The 21,280-nt window shown below is 44.6% G+C and overlaps 1 protein-coding gene across 1 annotated transcript; it reads left to right on the forward strand.

The window, feature by feature from the left end:
• Nucleotides 1–4,902: 4,902 nt before the first annotated feature.
• On the forward strand, nt 4,903–17,287 carry LOC138288462 (glycine N-acyltransferase-like). The gene is made up of 2 exons (XM_069230017.1): nt 4,903–5,078; nt 16,730–17,287. Exons 1-2 carry the CDS (start codon nt 4,927–4,929, stop codon nt 17,151–17,153), a joined length of 576 nt encoding a protein of 191 aa, XP_069086118.1. The 5' UTR covers nt 4,903–4,926; the 3' UTR covers nt 17,154–17,287.
• The last annotated feature ends 3,993 nt before the right edge of the window (nt 17,288–21,280 follow it).

Raw genomic sequence — 21,280 nt, forward strand, 5'->3', positions numbered from 1 at the left:
CACTGCCACACCCTCTACCTCCCAACCCAAACTTCCTGCCAACCACCCCTCCCATTTTCCAGTGGAGGACCTTCTATTTCTGCTGGCCTTGACACATACACATCCCAACTCACCCCTCCTAAACATAAACCCACCCCTCCCACACAAAAACCCACCCCTAAAACAGTCCTACCCACCCACCCCTCCCAAATTCAAACCCACCCCTCCCATACCCCTCCCCTGCCCAAGAAAGATCTTTTAGGTGCTGGCTCTGTATCCAGTAGATGCCCCTTCCTGAGGAGGTTGCTCCTGGCAGTGAACTTAGGAGGCACATTCTGGGTCTGAAGCCCAGGAGTCACCTAGTGGGCTATGTTGTTATTTTTTACAGACTTTAATTTCTAATTCTAAATATAAGAGAGAACTGATGTGTCTTTTTGTGTAGGGGTACATTGCCAAGAAGGCAGTTAGTATCAAATTGGTGAGTGTTACTAATATATCAAAGTGTGTTTTTTATCTGTATCAAACAACGACATTACAGACATACAGGGAGTGCAGAATTATTAGGCAAATGAGTATTTTGACCACATCATCCTCTTTATGCATGTTGTCTTACTCCAAGCTGTATAGGCTCGAAAGCCTACTACCAATTAAGCATATTAGGTGATGTGCATCTCTGTAATGAGAAGGGGTGTGGTCTAATGACATCAACACCCTATATCAGGTGTGCATAATTATTAGGCAACTTCCTTTCCTTTGGCAAAATGGGTCAAAAGAAGGACTTGACAGGCTCAGAAAAGTCAAAAATAGTGAGATATCTTGCAGAGGAATGCAGCACTCTTAAAATTGCAAAGCTTCTGAAGCGTGATCATCGAACAATCAAGCGTTGCATTCAAAATAGTCAACAGGGTCGCAAGAAGCGTGTGGAAAAACCAAGGCGCAAAATAACTGCCCATGAACTGAGAAAAGTCAAGCGTGCAGCTGCCACGATGCCACTTGCCACCAGTTTGGCCATATTTCAGAGCTGCAACATCACTGGAATGCCCAAAAGCACAAGGTGTGCAATACTCAGAGACATGGCCAAGGTAAGAAAGGCTGAAAGACGACCACCACTGAACAAGACACACAAGCTGAAACGTCAAGACTGGGCCAAGAAATATCTCAAGACTGATTTTTCTAAGGTTTTATGGACTGATGAAATGAGAGTGAGTCTTGATGGGCCAGATGGATGGGCCCGTGGCTGGATTGGTAAAGGGCAGAGAGCTCCAGTCCGACTCAGACGCCAGCAAGGTGGAGGTGGAGTACTGGTTTGGGCTGGTATCATCAAAGATGAGCTTGTGGGGCCTTTTCGGGTTGAGGATGGAGTCAAGCTCAACTCCCAGTCCTACTGCCAGTTCCTGGAAGACACCTTCTTCAAGCAGTGGTACAGGAAGAAGTCTGCATCCTTCAAGAAAAACATGATTTTCATGCAGGGCAATGCTCCATCACACGCGTCCAAGTACTCCACAGCGTGGCTGGCAAGAAAGGGTATAAAAGAAGGAAATCTAATGACATGGCCTCCTTGTTCACCTGATCTGAACCCCATTGAGAACCTGTGGTCCATCATCAAATGTGAGATTTACAAGGAGGGAAAACAGTACACCTCTCTGAACAGTGTCTGGGAGGCTGTGGTTGCTGCTGCACGCAATGTTGATGGTGAACAGATCAAAACACTGACAGAATCCATGGATGGCAGGCTTTTGAGTGTCCTTGCAAAGAAAGGTGGCTATATTGGTCACTGATTTGTTTTTGTTTTGTTTTTGAATGTCAGAAATGTATATTTGTGAATGTTGAGATGTTATATTGGTTTCACTGGTAATAATAAATAATTGAAATGGGTATATATTTGTTTTTTGTTAAGTTGCCTAATAATTATGCACAGTAATAGTCACCTGCACACACAGATATCCCCCTAACATAGCTAAAACTAAAAACAAACTAAAAACTACTTCCAAAAATATTCAGCTTTGATATTAATGAGTTTTTTGGGTTCATTGAGAACATGGTTGTTGTTCAATAATAAAATTAATCCTCAAAAATACAACTTGCCTAATAATTCTGCACTCCCTGTATGCACTGCACATCATTTTACTATTGCTTGCAAATATTTTTTAAACGAGCACGAGTCCAGGTAATGCAGTGACTTACCTTCTGTTCCGATGACGATGGGGTTGATTTTCATCTTGGTCCAGGTGCAGGAGCAATTGCAGGACTTGTATGACCACGTTCATGGTGGTGGGAAAAGAGAAAAGTCAGAAAAAAGGTAAGTTTCATCCTTTTATCCCTCCCAAGTCACCAACTCGGGTGTGGAGATTTAGCCACCACAGTTGTGTTGGTGGGAAGGCACAATGTGATTGGCTCAGTGGTAAAACTGGCTGAAATCCTACCGCCAGCCACTATTGCCTATGGTGCCGTTGACACAGTCTTTCGTCTATGGACTCGCCAACATCTAAAAAGAGCAGGCAGACCACCAAGGCAGCGGATGGGAAATGCAATGGAAAATCGGTGGCGGGACAGTTACCGCCAAGATCTAAGTCAGGCCCTTAGTCTGAATTATGTCTTGAGTGCCTGTTCTTCCTGAGCTTTGACTTTTTTGTTCCCTTGTGAAGAACTTTCCCTTTCTTCTCTGATTCCCTGTGTGATCTTTGGTGGCTCTGTACCCAATATTCTCTTTACTTTGCCTACCCTTCCACCAGTCCTTGCCAGAGTCCTTGACAATAAAAGCGCTTCTCATGGACTCCCTAACACATGACATGTGGTAGAAATATAACCTATGGTGGCCTCTAGGGTGAGATGAAAGCTTAGCTTTTCCACTAGATTGTCTGATGTTTGGATTGCTTTAAATGAGGTGAATGTGCTACTAAAAACACTGGGGCATATTTAAGAAAAGTGGCACTGCACACAGTGCAGTTTCACTTTTCTTGCGCCCTTTAGAGCCCCCCTGCCGCCCCCATGTGTGTTCTGTATTTCAAATACGGCACACCATGGCGCAGGATATGGGGCAATAGTGTCATTTTTTTTTTTACGCTATTGATGTACTCTGCAGGAGTAGTGCCAAACTTTTGGTGCTACTCCTGCAGAGTACATAGGTGCCCATTGTATTCAATGGCATGCCCCATTTTAATGCCTGCTCTGAGCAGGCATTTTTCTTGTACCATTTTTTCGGCCGCACTAACAGGGGAATGCCCCCTTTGCATACATTATGCCTGGTGCAGGTATCATGTAGCCCAAAGGGTTACAAAGTGGCACCAGGCATGCATTGCACCACTTTGTAAATATGGAGCAGCGTTTTTGGGCTTCTAACGCCACATTAGCATACTTTTTGTTTTGCAAATTTGGCATTAGAATGGCGCTAGGGGCTCTTAAATATGCCACACTGTTGTTAAGGCTAAAGTCCATTTTAACATGTATTACTGCTATTTAAAGCTACCAGGGATTTCCAGCATGATGACAGGGAATGAAGTATGCAAATATATGGAAGATTCAATGCTGGAGAGCTACTCAATATTTACTTACTTTCAACCTCTCCCTGACCAACATGCATTACATGGCACAAATGTATGGGATTAATGGTAAATTAGCGTGAATATTTCCTGCTACGAATCAGCAAGCACTGCTAACATTTCCACACCCTCATAATGCTTATGTGACTTTAACTCAAAGACAAGTGTGTTTCAATCTATGTATGCATGTATCGGTATTTATATAGCATTAACGTAGCTGTTACACAGCGGAGATCTGTACATTACATGAAAGGTTTGGGCGACGATTGTAGATTGTGTACGTCACGCGGGGATTATACAAGCATATTTTACACACATTTAGGCACAGGGAGATTCAGTGATTTGCGCAGTATCACACAATGTTGGGCCCGGCATCGAGGCAGCATTCGAAGCTGGGTCCCCAGGCTCTAAGGGCAGCCTCTGGAATCAGGTATCCTGGTAGGAAAATGCACGTCTGATGACCAGTGAAAAAATTGTATCATTTACTAAGTAAGGCAACTAATATTCTGCTGCTCTGGAACTCAGCCTGCATACACATATAGGAAATGGGTGAGCTTCTGAGCATCAAAAAATATTAGTGAAGGTGGGAATGCAGTTGTCAGTTGGACAAACTGCACAGTTGAGGTTTATACTATAGTGCAAAACATATATGTCCAAGCCCAAGTGGAAGAGATGCAAGACTTTTAATAAAACTAAGGATTTATCTTGAGAACTTAAAAACATCCCAGAGAATTCTGAAGACCTAAATGTTGGAGGTTAAGGCCTGCATCTGCTAAAGTTTAAGTGAGTGCAGCCCAAAGATTGATGACTATTTGCTTACGATTGTAAATACCTAATTGTGCAAGCAAGTGACTGCACAAATCTCTGCATATGGGGGCATATGAGTCTGTCATTATGTAGGAAATTAATGATTTATCTGTTTTTAGAGCAATCAACGCTAGAGTGTTGGAGTTTAAGTCAATAACCATGTTGTACTTTCATTAGGGATTAGCACTATGCACAATGTGTTCATGTCCAGATAGTGAACAGGCACTTACACACTTATTGCCACTGAGTATTGACCTCAAGTAAAGCATTCCTTTATGATATCTACAGAAACAAGAGACATCTATTGTCCTGTACATTGTTTGTTAGAATGGTGTTCCCTTGTACTGATGTAGATGTGATCAGTGGATGAGGAAATATTTCCACATTTTCAAAAGCAGTTTTTGCTGAGATTCCTGCTTTTGGGTAAAGGGGTCTGTACTGCCTATGCATTTTTTAAGTGATGTTCTTGTGATGTTTTCTGGTGCAATGACCCAGAGTCATTTTTGCAAGGTTTACACTTAATTAATAAAAATGAATGAGTACCACATTTCAGTGTTATTATTTCTGTCTAGGACTGCAGCAGTGCATAGATGATGTGATCATGAGCACTGTTGAATCTAAAGGGTTGGAGGCGAAAAGAGAGGCAGGAGTCCTATTTGTCAGGAAGATGCATCTGGGAGTCTGCGAGAAGAGTCTAAACGTGAACTTGGAAGAGGAGTCATCTGACCAAACCCGCAGGCACCTCGAAGCAAGGTGAGTGGATCACGACAACAAGACACAATAGGTAAGGAATGTCACATGAATCTGAGTGATCACTTCCAGTGCTTGCCCTGAGGTGAAACCAGCCATGTTTAGGTCCAGACAGCTGTTACACTGATTCTTTTCATGACCCACTTCTGTAGAGGAGGGCCCTGTAGTAAAGATACACATTCCAATATTGTGTATAAAGGTTCCTTTATTCTCAGCTCTGCCAGAGCTGGGACAGAACAGAAACAGCATCTTCCTCATCCAGGCCTTAAGTCCCAACCTCCCTCCACACAACCTTCCCATATCCCACACTCTATATTACCCCAAAATAAGCTTGCCTCATACATTCTACTTCTTGCAAGCAGCAACACCACACATCCTTCCTCTTTATATGTATCAAAAAATAACAATGAGTTATTATCTAAAGTAAATAAAAACACAAAAAGAACAAGCAGAATTATGATGATAACATCTTGATACCACTAAGTGGCAAAATAATATAAATTTATTACAGGAACTTAATACAGAATATTACATAGAAATTCTATGAATTACAAAATAATAAAAAAACACATTACTATTCTGGACATTCTATTTTAACACAAAGGGGCTTATTTACAAGCCCCATGTGCCCCCCCGGTGCATGACTTGGGTGACGCACCAGCGGTGAATTGTGCAGGCTCAAATCTACAAGGCCACACAAAGCCACTTTTCATGGGTTTTCATTGTCTAGTAGATATGGTGTAAGGCATGGATACTCAAAGTACGGTCCGGGGGCCGCATGCAGCCCCCTTGACCTTTACATGCGACCCCCTGGGCTACAGGAGTACAGGGTTGCTGTTCACTCGATCGTAAATAGAGAGGCAATTGTTTATTTCAAGGTTAACTGGTGTTGAGGAAAGGAAGTAACCAGGGAGTCCTTAGATTCACTTTAGAAGCAAGTTCACTTATAAAGACATCTTGCAGCAAAAGTGTAAAAATATAACAGTCACTTCAAAATTCATGCAGTGTGTTAAGTTAACATGCAGTCCATTTCACCTAAGTATAATTTATTGTATCAGTACAATTAGAAGTATTCATTTAAATGCGATAGTTTGCAAACAAGAATTTAGAAACATACATTTTCACCTCTACTCTCACAAATAGGCCAATATAGCCTTAAAACCCACCGTAGCAGGCTCTACCGGCGATTAAAGGCCCGCTCCCGCGTTAAAGGACCGAGCCGAAGGCTATTAGAACATTCTGCCATAGAGGGCAGAATGTTCCCCTAAATAAAACAAAGGCTTCACGGAACCGGAGGGGATTAAAATCCCCTCAGTCTCCGTGAGGCTTTGTTCACAGCTGCTGCTGTGAACAAAGAAGATTGGAATGTTGGTGCTGCAGGCTTTTACCGGCCAGTAAAAGCCCAGAGCACTCCATTGTTTTCAATGGAGCTGCAAACATTCCAATGTTCTAATATAGCCTTAGAACCCGCCGTAGCGGGCTCTACCGGCTATTAAAGGCCCGCTCCCCGCGTTAAATGCCCGAGCCGAAGGCGAGGGCATTTAACAAGGGAGAAGGACTTTAATAGCCGGTAGAGCCCGCTACGGCGGGTTCTAAGGCTATTAGAACATTCTGCCACTCAGGGCAGAATGTTCTATTAAAAAAAAAATGTTCACGGAGCCCGAGGGGATTAAAATCCCCTCGGGCTCCGTGAGGATTTGTTCACAGCTGTTGCTGTGAACAACAAAGCGAACATTGGAATGTTGGCGCTGCGGGCTTTTACCGGCCAGTAAAAGCCTGCAGCACTCCATTGTTTTCAATGGAGCCCCAAGCATTCCAATGTTCTAATAGTGAATTAAACAAGCAAGTCAGATGTTATGTGCACTTTTTGAGTGATCTGGGTTCCTATTATAGATGAACAACATTGTAGTTTATTAAATCAAACACAGGAGCAGATTTGTACGATGCAGACCCTGCACTTAAAATTAAGCAATTGCCCACGACCACAGAATTTGTAAAAGTGGGGACGCCAAGATTAATCCCAGGTTTTCTAGTTTCATATTTCTCAATGCAGCCACTAGATGTATATCCTTCGCTTCGCCTAGCAATATTTGACCGTCAGTCCTCCCAACCCCCTCGCCCAACCACCGTTCCGCTGGCATTGATGCGGCCCTCGGGCACATTACAGACCAAACTTTTTGGCCCCTGGAAAAATGTTTGCGAGTACCCATGGTGTAAGGCAACGCAGAGCAAGTTGCTGAGTTGCCTTACACAGCATCAGGGTGGGTGCTATGCTGGGTTTTTCTACGCAACACCCATGGGTTTTGGTGCATTCCCAGATTTACCAAGCATTGTAAACCTGGGAACGCGTCAAAAACGTGGCAAACTATTTTATTTTGTCTCCCCCCTTCGCGCTCCATGGTGTTTAAAGTTTGATACATCGCGAACTCCATCGGGTATTGGAGTGCTTTGCATTAGCACCAGTTAAGTCACATTGTTTTACTTAGTCTTTCCTTTGAGCTCCATGGCGGCGGGAGAGCAGAATTACTTCGACTTGTTTTAAATGGGTTTGCTGTAGTGGTTGTTAAAAAAAACATGTTAGATTCACTCGCTCTGAAACTCAGTGACAAAGATAAGCCTCTGCAGAAACTCTACAACGTTTCTCTTCGCTTTCTAATGAATCCTCTCCTCTTAATATGTCAGGAGACAGTTCTTATATATTATCTCCTATCCCGAGTTGTCCTGTTAATCGCCTAACATGATCTCATTTATTACACATGTCGGCAGTATAGCAAATTCACGTAGCTGGCTGCAGTACTGAGCAAAGCTTACGTTAGTCACTAGATGGCAGCAGAGGATTAAAACGAATAAATGTATTTTATCCTTCTATTATATACACAAACCAATGATTACAAATTTAACGTGAAATCTTTAGGCCCGTATTTATACTTTTTTTGCGCCGCATTTGCGTCGTTTTTTGACGCAAAAACGGCGCAAACTTGCAAAATACCATTGTATTTTGTAGGTTTGCGCCGTTTTGCGTCAAAAAGCGGCGCAAATGCGGCGCTAAAAAAAGTATAAATACTTAGGCCCGTATTTATACTTTTTGACGCTAAACTGCGCTAACGCAGTTTAGCGTCAAAAAGTTTTGCGCCGGCTAACGGCATTCTGAAGCGCCATGCGGGCGCCGTATTTATTGAATGGCGTTAGCCGGCGCTAGCAGACCGGCGCTGCCTGGTGTGCGTGGAAAAACACTACGTACACCAGGCGGCGCCGGCGTTGGAGAAAATGGCGTTAGGGCGTCTTAAAATGGTGCAGTCAGGTTGACGCCAAAAAATCGCCTCCACCCGATTTGCGCCATTTTTAACGACGCCCAGACGCCATTTACATGATTCCTGTCTTAGTAAAGACAGGAGTCATGCCCCCTTGCCCAATGGACATGCCCAGGGGACTTATGTCCCCTGGGCATGGTCATTGGGCATTGAGGCATGTAGGGGGGCACAAATCAGGCCCCCCTACGCCAAAAAAAAATATTAAATTAAAAAAAATGTATAATTACCTGAACTTACCTGAATGTCCCTGGGATGGGTCCCTCCATCCTTGGGTGTCCTCCTGGGGTGGGCAAGGGTGGCAGGGGGGGTCCCTGGGGGCATGGGAGGGCAGCTGTGGGCTCATTTTGAGCCCACAGGTCCCTTAACGCCTGCCCTGACCCAGGCGCTAAAATCCGGCGCAAATGCGGGGTTTTTTACCCCGCCCACTCCCGGGCGTGATTTTTGCCCGGGAGTATAAATACGACGCATTTGCGTCGCAGTCATTTTTTTAGACGGGAACGCCTACCTTGCATCTCATTAACGCAAGGAAGCCGTTCACGCAAAAAAATGACGCTCTTTCCTCATACTTTGGCGCTAGACGCGTCTAACGCCAAAGTATAAATATGGCGTTAGTTTTGCGCCGAAATTGCGTCGAAAAAAACGACGCAAATTCGGCGCAAACGGAGTATAAATATGCCCCTTAGGCCCGTATTTATACTTTTTTTAGCGCCGCATTTGCGCCGCATTTTGACGCAAAACGGCGCAAACCTACAAAATACAATGGCATTTTGCAAGTTTGCGCCATTTTTGCGTCAAAAAACGATGCAAATGCGGCGCAAAAAAAAGTATAAATACGGGCCTTAGTGTTGCTCCTTTTTTTTGAATGCCGATTAGGTACACCTCACATTGGCTGAAAGAGATGGGACTTGTTTGTAAATATCCAGAAAGTCAGTATATAAATCAGGGTCTTTTTATTTTTATTTTAATTAAGGGTGTTTTCTGTTTGGAATTGCGACAGGATGCTTTCGCAGGACCTTTATGTAGTACAAGTGACCGCACACCGACTAGAAGAGAGTAGACTTCCCATGTTAGCACTATTGGCCGCTCTTGGTAAACAACTTCCAAAGAATACCTGAGGGATCATAATTAACGCACATACATCATGACTACTGATTTTTGCACATGATTGCATACAGAAAGCATTTTGTTTTACTGTTTATTCATTTTTTTAAATGGAAGTATACAGAAATTAGGTAGTTTTGACTCACAGCATAACTACACATAACTGGTTGATACGTCCTTCAATAACTGCAAATGTTCATTTTTAGGTCGAGCGCGCATGCACTTTCCGACCTGTTGTTTTCAATCTGTGGGCTTTTAACCTCGCCCGTCTCACGCCCATCACTTGCGGCCGTCTTGTGTCTGTTTTTTGGGAATCGTGTTAGTCAGACAGACAGCAGCTCTGTCGGGGCGGTGAAAGTGGTATTCTATTGGAATTAGCATGGCAGATTTAAATTAGGATGCTAAATGGCAACATTTTCAGTTTTGGCTGCAGATAGTGGGAGAAGGTAAATGGAAGTGTGTTAGTTATATGCAGAGCCACTGTAATTATGTGGCAGGAAAAGACCAAATTATGTGGCAGGGTTGACCAATTTATGTGGCAAGAAAAGTCCAGTTATGAATTCACAATGTCAACAGCTCTAACTCAAGCAAATGCGAGACCCATTGCATTGCAAATGCTTGTTTCCTCTTTCTAATTGTACTGCATGGAAAATTGAAAAAGCCACCATGGATTCTTTTTGTGCAGGAAGGTGTCCCTTCCTGCTCAAAACCAATCCTGTTTGCGATGCAGGCCTCCTTGAAACCAGGGTGCAAGGGTGCCTGCATTGGCACTAGGCAGCCCATTGTGGGCCAGCAAAAGGGGGGGAACAGAAATGCACCATATCTTGAAGACACATCTCATTTCTGCCGTTTCCCTGTGGTGCAGGGCAGTGCAGCAAGGTCACGTGCTGCACTGCCTTTCACCACAGGACTTGGAAATAAGCCCCAAAATCTTTTAGTTCAGCCGGGAGTGTGAATAGTCCTACCCAATCGCCAAGTCCTTTCCATACCAACACCAGTCCTTTCCACACTAACATCAACACCATCTCCATAGTCTTATTCTGTCACCAGATCTTCTTGACATAACCCATCATATTCAAAAGAATTCTTTTCCTCTGTGCACTTCTTCATATTTCCTGTCTCCTTGCACTTTCCCATTCGTCTCATGTGCCACACCACTTAACATCGCCAAGTTGCTCAAACATTTGACAACTCTCAATGGTTCTGAATACACACTTTGACCATTAAGAATTTTACCCACTTTCTTAACCTTCACCCAATCTCCTGAAATCAATTTCTCCACATTGGTTCCCTCTTTAGCATCAAAATAATGTTTGTGCACACTCTGAGTTTTCAAAATATGTTCTTTCACCTTTTACCACTCCCACTGGCTATCCGAATAGTACCTTTAATTATGAGATTAAAATGCTCCAGCGATCCAGATAAACTGATGTACAAGGCTGGCTTTAGGGCGGTGTGAGCATGCGGCCTCATCAGGTGCTGGCCTGGATTGGGGGGTGCTGACCTCACGTGGGCACTGTGTTTAGCAATGAATTTTGAAACTTGCGATTTAAAAGCACCTGCTGAAAAGTTCCTTGTGAAACCAATTAAATATCAAGATACTTCTTGTAATTAACGTTCCTGCTAGGGAGAGAAAGGAGTTTTGTCTAGTGGCAGCTTTGACTTGCCATAAAGTAGCACAGAGGGTTACTATGCCTGCCGCAAAGAACAGAACTGTATTTTATGTGGATAGCTGAGTGGATTAGTAAAGCCAGCCTTTACAAGTGCCTTAAAACAAATAAATGTATGTAAAAAGGGGGCAATGGAGAGATACAGGGCATATTTGCTGGGGGGTAGTAAGTGAATCCGAGGCCTCTTGGAGTGGGGCACCAAAAAAGACTGTACCACCAGCGCCAAAGCCGGCCCTGCTGATGTATTCACATGTTTGATACTATTCCTTTTGAGAAACTCCCACATTATAGCAGCCTTAAATAGGGTTCCATAGTCACTCAACAGTTTCTTTGGCAATCCTTCTCTTAGAAATACAGGGTCTCATTTACAAGGCCATAGCGGCACACTGCGCCACCTTGGTGCACTGCACTGCATGACACTGAAGGGGCAGCAATGTTTAAACTATTATGGTGCCCTCCTGCCTTTTACCAGAGCTAGCGCACAATGTGCTGCCTAGCGCCAACGAAGGCACTCTTGCACCATGGTGCAAGGGTGCCTGCATTTTAAGCAGGAATGCTTGTGTGCAGGAAGAAGCACATTCCTGCACAATAACAATCCCTTGAGGCATTTTACTCTTTCTATGTGTGCTGCAAAATGTGCGCACATAGAAAGAGGAAAAATAAGGAGAAACATATTTCTCCTTGTTACACCTTACCTTGGGAGTGGGGAGACGTAGCAGTTTTGGTGCATTTCCAGGTCTACCACTTATGGTTAATCTGAGAATGCATCACAATCCATGGGTGATGCATGGGAACACCCATGCACCACCCATGTAATGCCTCCCTGGGACAGAGTTACGCAATGCAGCGATTCGTGCTGTGTTGCATTACTCTGGATTTATTAAGCCACTCAGGGCCACAAAAGCTGGACTTTCGTGGGTTGATAAATGGAGCTTGATAAATGACCCTTTGTGTTTGCACCTGTTTGGCTGGAGTTTTAAACGTGCTCCCTCCAGGCGTGTTTTCTTGCCCGTGCCAGTGTGGGCAGGAAAACTGCTATGTGCCACAAACATTATGTGAGCCGGACCAGGAGATGGGGTCTCTGGGGCCTATAAAGGCCTCCTTCATTCTGTTTAAAATGACAGCCCTGGTGAATGGTGTCCTCAGGGCTATTTTAAGGAACAGGGAGTGGGGCCGCTTGACCTCTCTCACGTTTAAGGCACATTTTGGCCCAGGGGGATGAGCTCCCTGGGGCCTATAATGGCTCGGGGAGGAGTGCCACATACTACCTTCCCCCTAATGATAATTGAGGACCTGAGGGAATTTGCTCCACAGGGCCTTTTAAAGGCTTGAGGAGATGGGCTGCATGACCCCTTCGCCTTATTAAATGCTTTGGGCCTTAGAGAATGGGGTCCATGGAGCCAAATGCAGCTCAGGCAAAGGGCCTTGCCCCCTTCCCTAATTATTTAAATTGGGCCCCAAAGCTGAATACGGCTCGGGCCATGCCCCCTCTACCTAACAAATAAATTGGCTTCCAGGGATGGGGTTCCTGGGGCCAAAAAAAGATTCAGGGAATAGGGCCCCACATCCCCCTCCCCAGCTCAGCTATTTTTTTTAATAACTTCAGGTCAGGGGACTAATTCTCTAAGTCCTGTATAAGCTGGTAGAAATACTTTTCTCATGTTGCTGGCAGCTAATCAGAGCTCTTGCTGGAGTCTGACTCCCTCGAAAGTGAGATGATGCAAGGGAAAAAGTATGCTGCCTAGACCAATTAGAGTGTTCTATTTTATTAAAATTCAGGCCTATTATCTTCTGCTTCATTACTCTTCTCTTTCATTTTCTGCCTCTTCTTTTTCTGCTATTATCCTTTAATTGTTCTTATTTCCTCTTCTCCTTGTCCTCTTTTGGCCTTGTGTCGGTTGACCCTCTTAGTCCACCCTTTTTGCTCTCCTTTCCTGCCCTTTGCTGCTCAACGTGTCTGTTTTTCTCTCCTTTTTCACCTTCTGCCCCTTGCTTCATTCTCACCTGCTACAACACGCTCACCGCTACCCCTTTCAGCACCACCCTGAATGCCCAACACACCAATCCCTCTGCTCACCACCAGCTCGCATGCACCCTCCTCAACAATTGCTCAATCACTAAACATGCCACCAAGGTCTGGGACCTTAGGGACACTCTCACGCCTGACATCGTGTTTCTCACCAGGGCCTGGCTCAACCCAGCATCAGCCCCCAACATCGCCACCACCATAGTGGCAGGATACAGAATCACCTACCCCAACATCATCAATAGGCTAGGCGGAGGAATCATCATCGTCCACTCCAGCCTCCATCAAATGCGTCACCACCACAGACAACACCATCCCAGCAATGGAACACCTCAACATCATTATCCATATGGAAGAAATCCACCATTAGGGGAACCCTCGCCTGCCATCCACCAGGGCCTTCTGCAACCTCATCACTGATTTCATCGCCCCCCTCAACTCAAAAGCCTACATGTTCCTGGGTGACCTCAAGTTCCACCTGGATGAAAAAAACAATCCTAACTTCTCCAACCCCCTTGAACAACATCGGCCTCTCCAGACTCATACACAACACCACGCACTTCGCAGGACACAAGCTCAAACCCATATTCACCTCCAGCAATCGCATCAAATACAGCCACATCACTGAAATTACATTGACCGACCACTCCATTGTCCACTTCATCATAACAACTTCCATGTCCCCCCGGTGCAACCCAAAACCACCTGTCACAACTGGAACAAGGCCTCAGAGACCAAATGGACTGACACCCTTGTCCTCAACCACCTCAGAAACATGAACGAAGACATCAGAACCTTCAACACCTGGATTTTTGACTGCACAAACAGTATCATCGCATCCAGAGCAAGAAACACAGAAGATCCACCAAGCAGGCCAGCTGTTAAACCGAAGACCTCAGGACAGCCAAGTGCAACTGCAAGCACCTTAAGAGAAGATGGTGCACCAACAAATATTCAGTTCACAGAACTGCCTACAAATCTGCTCTCAACATAAAAGCTAACCCCAATGACAGTGAAGAACTCCTCTGCATAATCAAAGAATTTCCCAACCATGCACTGGCAGCAAACAACATCACTCCCTCTCAGGACCTATGCAACAGCCTCGCGGATTTCTTCCATGACAAAATCACCAAACTCTTCAGAAATGCCAACCTCCAACTAGAGCCCGAAAACGTTTTCAACAGACATACCTACACTCACATGACCATCCCAAGACAAACCACCTGGAACCACCTAACCACTCACGACACCATCGCCATCATGAAATCCATGCACTCGGGGCACCATTCAACCTATGCCCTGCCATATCTTCAACATAGGAGCATCAGTGATCGGCCCCAGAACTTTCCATCCTACTCAACACTTCACTGGGTTCTGCCATATTCCCAGAAGACTGGAAGCATGCAGAAGTCAAACAACTACTGAAGAAACACTGAGTGGACCCCAACAAACTCAGCAACCACAGACGCATTTCCCTGCTCCCTTCCCCGGCCATCAACCAACAGCTCACCACCTACCTGGAGCACAATCACCTCCTGGATGACTCTCAGTCCAGATTCTGCAGCAACCACAGCATCGAGACAGCCCTGATCATGCCCACAGATGACATCTGGGCCCTCCTCGACAAAGGAGATACAGACGTCCTTCTCCTCCTTGATCTCTCAGTGTCTTTCAACACCGTCTCCCACTAGACACTGAGCACCAGACTTTACAACATAGGAATCAAAGGAGCTGCACTCAAATGGATAATTTCTTTCCTCACTGAACAAGTCCAACTATCAGACTACAACACAGAACCCAAATCAATCATCTTCAGAGTCCCTCAAGGCTTATCACTCAGCCCCACCCTTTTCAATGTCTACATGACCCCCCCGGCCAACATAGTCATATCCTACGGGCTCAACATGATATCCTACGCCGATGACACACAACTCACCCTCTCCCTCTATGAAAACTCCATTGAAGACAGAACCAACTTCCACCAATGCATGACCAGCATCGCCAACTGGACAAGGGACAACTGCCTCAAGTTCAACAAAGACAAGACTGAGGTAGGGTCTACTCCTACCCCATCTGAGCAAGCCAGAAACCTCAGTATCATCTTATAAAGCAAACTCACCATGAAGTTCCAAGCCAACTCTGTTTCATCCTTCTGCCTCTTCATCCTGAATATGTTAAGTAAGATTTTTAAGTGGCTTCTTCAAAACACGAGACACAGCATCACCCAAGCCCTTATCACCAGACGACTGGACTATGGAAATGCCCTCTATGTTGGAATCGAGGTCCATCTAGTTCAAAGACTGTAGACTATCCAGAATGGCCCAGCAAGACTCACCCTGGATCTTCCTCGTCACATCCACATCACCCACACCTCAAGAAACTCCACTGTCTCTTGGTCCATAAGAGATGGCAGTTCAAGCTCCCCACCCCCACGTACAAGTTCCTTCATGAATTCAGACCTCCCTACCGCCAGAGGTTCAACAAACCAACTAGACACCTCTGCTCCTCCTCCCTCATGCTGGCCTGTATCCCCAGCAGAACAGGAGGGTGCTCCTTCTCCTACCTCACAGCCAAAGACCGGAATGGCCTTGCCAGGCACCTCAGGACTTCCCCTACTCTACATTTCTGAAGGACCCTGAAAACTGACAACCCTGGACTCTGCCAGTGCCTGGATACCCTCATGGGTGACAACTCGTGCTCTATAGGTAGATTGAGTGATTGATTGATTGATTAAAAGTGTGTTTGAGGGACTTCTGCTCGAGTCCCTCAAACCTAACCTTCCAGATTCACAAATACTTTTGAACCTTAATTCCTCAAACACTACTGAATGGTTATACACCAAATCACAAAAATCACAATCTGCATAGCAAGATCTATCTTCCTGCTACATTTGGTGTAATTCCCTTCAGCAGCATTTTCTGTAGCCCTGCTGAAAGAAGTGTGTGGAAAATGCATGGAGATTTGGCATTTTCAGACCCCCTTTTTTCTGACCCCCCCCCCCAACGATAGATCACCCCAAAACTTTCCACGCACAAACTAGTAAAAAAAGAACGCCTTTTTTAGAAAATTTAGTGGTGATTTGAGAAGATATATATAAATAGAAGAAAAACCTAAAGGTCTAAGAAATTAGATTAGGACAGAAAGGCATAAGCATTAAAGATGGGAGGAAAGCATGATTGCTTAATTCTTTTTTATTTTTTCCTAATAATATTTTATCACTTCTAAAGGAATTTGTGAGACCTTTTCTGACAATGCAACTTTCCTGAGCTAGGGAAGTCTGTGTTAGATACTAAAACACCAACAATAAAATAAGTCCAGGTGAAAAACGTGCTCTACAATTCTGAAGACTTTCAGTGCATATAATTTATGTGGTCATGTTGATTCATTCGAATGAGAGTGGTAATACATGCCAGCTTGGTTGTGGTTATGATTCCTATACTTTACTAAATAAGTTATTATGTTTGCATAATAAAGAAGCTTATTGATTTGTGATTGATAGCAATGCACGTTGAATTTCGTAAAAAGTACTTTGTCTCATTTCTCCAGGGATGATCAGCCAGTGTTTCAATGTTCTCCGCTAAGTGATGCTGAAGCTGAGCTAGTGAATACCTTCTGGATAAATGGTGGAACTGAGAACAGCCTTAAAATAGTCTGCCAATGCATCCATCACCTGCCTAACCTATGCATGCGAGACCCAGGAGGGAAGCCCATCTCCTTTTTCGTCATGGACCAGTCAGCAGAGATAAGAATGGGATACACTTTTCCAGAATATCGAGACAGGGGGATCTTCACCAGTCTCCTCATAACCTTCATTGTCTTCCTCCACCTACAGACGGATGATTTCCCATATCACTTCATCACCAGCAAGCAGAACGTCCAGATACACAGTGTAGCGAGAAGAGTGGGTTTACGAAAAGCACCTTGTGAATACTTTAAGTGGATTTGTCGGCCTCAAGGGAGGGCAGCTTAACTTACCAAACGATAGGTTTTCCTAAAGGGACTCTGGCTGTGTCATTTCACATATGTTAAAACTTTTTCCTCTATCAAATTTATACATTTCTTAAAATGTGATGCTGGAAATGAGGCTTCACTGATGGCACTCAGTAGCAGGCTGCAAGCAACAAGTTGTCCCTTGGGAAAACACCAATAAAAACATAAATACATATTTAAATTATGAACAATGTCTTTATAAATCACTATTGACTGTCATCCTGCCACCAAAGCAGGACCCAACACAAAAGAATGGTATGCCAAAAAGAGACAATGAGAGGGAACATGGGCTAAATCAGGGTCACACTGGCATTTTATCAGACTGAGGAAATTCCACTGGGGCCCTGACAAATAAACACCACTTGTGAAATGGTAGGGCTTCCTTAAAGAGACTTTGCAGTCCTTCAGGGATTGTGGCACATTACTTTTTCAGGTGCTTCCTGGAGAAACATGTGTGCAGGGAGGGCTGCTAACAGGGTGTGTGTGTTTGGTTTTGGTGTTCTTGTTGGGTTAAGGGACCTCCAAGTCACAATATGATTGGTACTGTTGAGGTGTTGCTGAATGGGTTGATGTATAAAAAACCCAAAGGGCAGTATCAAAGTACACCCACAAGTAAACAATCTCAAAGGCATATGTAGCATGTGTATTACAAATGGTACTGAACCCCTGATTGGGACGACACCTCTGTTTGTATGATGTTGTGTAACTGCTGCCTGAAATGTATTCCTCAGTTTGCGTTTGTGTCTGACAATCTACTGGGATGCAGGGAGTGAAAAAGAATAGGTTGTAGGACGTCAGTTTTTTTCTAACACAATATTTAAATACAGTGTTAATGAACTGTACAAATATTTTAAAACATATTTCAGTAGTTAGGAAAACACTTTTTTGTAATGCTGAAGTGTGATGGAAGAAATATTTTAATAGGACCAAAACAAATCACCTTACATGGTGATGTGCCAATGACAAATATTTGCTAAAACCCGATTGTCACACATTGTATGTACGCTGTATAGTTGTATGGGTGAAACTGCATATGAGAGGGAAGGTTTGTGCCCATTTAATAGACACTGGAGCTACCCGTTCCACTGCAAGAACAGCCGAAGTGCCAGACCTTCCCCTCTCAGGAAAAAAAATACAAGTAGTGGGAGTTGCAAATAAGTTGATTACCAATCTGATTTTGGAAGATGTTTCTGTAAAAATGGGATCATTTGAGGATAAGCACTAGTTTGTAGTTAGTGATTCAAGTCCTGTTAACCTGCAAATACATGATGACAAAAATGAAGATATCAGACCTACTCTGGGAGACACTGCAGAATGATTTCCTATGTTGGTGTTAAATCAAGGAACTGATTGAAACAGTTAAGACTCAGATACAGGACCTAACTGGGATAGATATTAGACTAATTAAAGGAACAGAATGAGTGCAAGTAAATGTTAAACTAGATGCGATTTTCCCAAGAACCCCTCCATATTCAATGACACCAGAAATAATAGCAGGAATTACCTTACCCCTGTGATACATGAGATGTTAGGAATGGGAATTTTGAGAGAACTGACTGGGAGTCCATGCAACTCACCAATCATGGGATTACATGAAGCAACTGGCAAATACAGAATAGTGCAGGATTTGAGGAAAATTAATGAAATCGTGATCCCATGTTGTCCCGTGGTACAGAATCCAGCAGCCATATTTTATCAGGTTCAATACAGTGCTGAATGGTTCACTGTGATTGGCCTCTACCATGTGTTTTTTTCTATACCCTTACAAGAAGATAGTCAGTTCTTATTCTCCTATGTGTTCCACGAGAAGATAATCACATGATGTTGTGTCCCACAGGGCTATATGGATAGCATATCAGTTTTTAATCAGATTTTAACAAAAAATCTGAAACCTCTGAAATTACCAGGAAACTCAGTTCTGATCCAGTACATTGATGAGCTACTAATCGCACCAAGTACTAAAGAAAACTGTCAGGTAGATTCCATAGCATTGCTGAATATCGTAGCTAGGTACCTAGACAACGGACACAAGGTGTCACCACAAAAATTATAATAGTGCCAGAAGGAAGTGCAGTATTTGGGACACATAATTGTAAAGGGAGTAAGGAAAGTGTCAAAGGACAGAATTGAAATGATCCAAAAAATGAACAGTCTGAAAACACAGAAAGAGGTCAGAATGTTTCTTGGAACGGTTGGCTACTGTAGACAGTGGATACCCAACTTTTCTCTGGTGGCAAACCCTCTACTGAGGATGAATCATAAAGACATCACAGATCGGATTCCATGGGATAATGAATGCATGAGAGCATTTCTGGAGTTAAGAGGAAGTTTCTGCAGCGTACCTGCATTGTGAATGCCCGATTATACTAAAGAATTGGTTCTGCTTTACAGTGAGAAAAAAAGGTGTGCTTTCTCAATGCTAACCCAAATTCTTGGGGGTTACAAAAGACCAATTGCATATTTCTCTGTGCCTCTTAAGCCTGTAGCAGCCGTTTTGCCATGGTGTCTAAAAGCGGTGATTGCGGTGAGTGCCAGTCTTGAAAAGTGTGAAAATATTGTAATGGTATTTCCTGTAACTGTCATGGTCCCTCCTTTGGTTGAGCTGTTACTAACCAAGACTAAAACACAGCACCTCACAAATTTGTGACTCACCAAATATGAGCAGCAGATATTATCTGGAAACAATGTGGTGCTAAAGAGATGTCATGTTTTAAATCCTAGCACCCTGTTGCTGATTCCTGAAGGAAATTAATCTGATCATTATGAGCATGATTGCCTTGATAGCCAGGATTTGTCCACCAAACCCAGACCAGACATAAAAGATGAACCTTTAATCAACCCAGATTATGGGGGTCATTCTGACCTCGGCGGTAAAAGGCGCTTACCGCCGGTCAGAAGACCGCCATAACACCGCCGCGGCCGCGGTAAACCGCCACGGTCATTCTGACCCGCAACTTGCAAACCTCCAAAAACCCGACATCCACAAAAGTCCGCCATACCAAAGGTCAGCGAAAAGATGGCGATGACCAAACCTCCACCGTCACGCCAACAGAAATACGCCCACACTATCACGACACACGAATCCACGCGGCGGTCTTTCAAACGCAGTATTCCATTGGCGGTACACACCGCCGCGCTCAAAATACACACACACATAGAAAACTCAGCCACATTGGTCATTTTGAAACACACACACCTGATACACATACTAACACCACTCCCACACACCCAACACAATATAAAACACACACCCACATCACCCACAAACCCCTACGACCCGATATTATTGTCGAAGGCTAGAGAGAGAGCACAGAATAGACAATCCCACAACACAGAGGCACACAACACCATCACCCACACAGAATCCACGCACCAAACACCACACACCACTACACGCACCACACTCATCACCACAAACGCCACCCCACACCTCATCCACACCACCCCATGGCACCCCAAAGACACCCCAGGTTCACCGACGCAGAACTCAGGGTCATGGTGGAGGAAATAGTCCGTGTAGAGCCCCAGCTCTTCGGGGCACAGGTGCAGCATACCACAATTGCCAGGAAGATGGAGCTATGGCAAAGGATAGTGGACAGGGTCAACGCGGTGGGACAGCATCCACGCAATCGGGATGACATAAGGAAGCGCTGGAACGACCTACGGGGGAAGGTGCGTTCCATGGTATCAAGGCACAACATTGCGGTGCAGAAGACTGGCGGCGGACCCCCACCTACTCCCACAGAATTCACAGCATGGGAGGAGGAAGTCTTGCACATCCTGCATCCTGAGGGCCTCGCAGGAGTAGGCGGAGGAATGGACTCTGGTAAGTCAAATCTTCACTACTTCATTCCCCCCACCCCACCTGCATGCCAAATCATACCCCCACCCTCACCCCCACCCCCATCACACCAACCCCTTGCAAATGGCTCACCATCACAACCCACCCATCCCAACACCAAGCCCTGCATGCGACCACAAAGCATGGACACCCATCACCAAAGCATGGCCACTGCACACACACATCACCCCCACAAGCCACCCTCACAAAAGCCCCCACAAGGGAATGCCTGCACTTGGGTACACGGACACCCACCCATCACACGA

Source organism: Pleurodeles waltl, chromosome 4_1, assembly GCF_031143425.1.
Source record: "Pleurodeles waltl isolate 20211129_DDA chromosome 4_1, aPleWal1.hap1.20221129, whole genome shotgun sequence".
Taxonomy (NCBI): Eukaryota; Metazoa; Chordata; class Amphibia; order Caudata; family Salamandridae; genus Pleurodeles; species Pleurodeles waltl.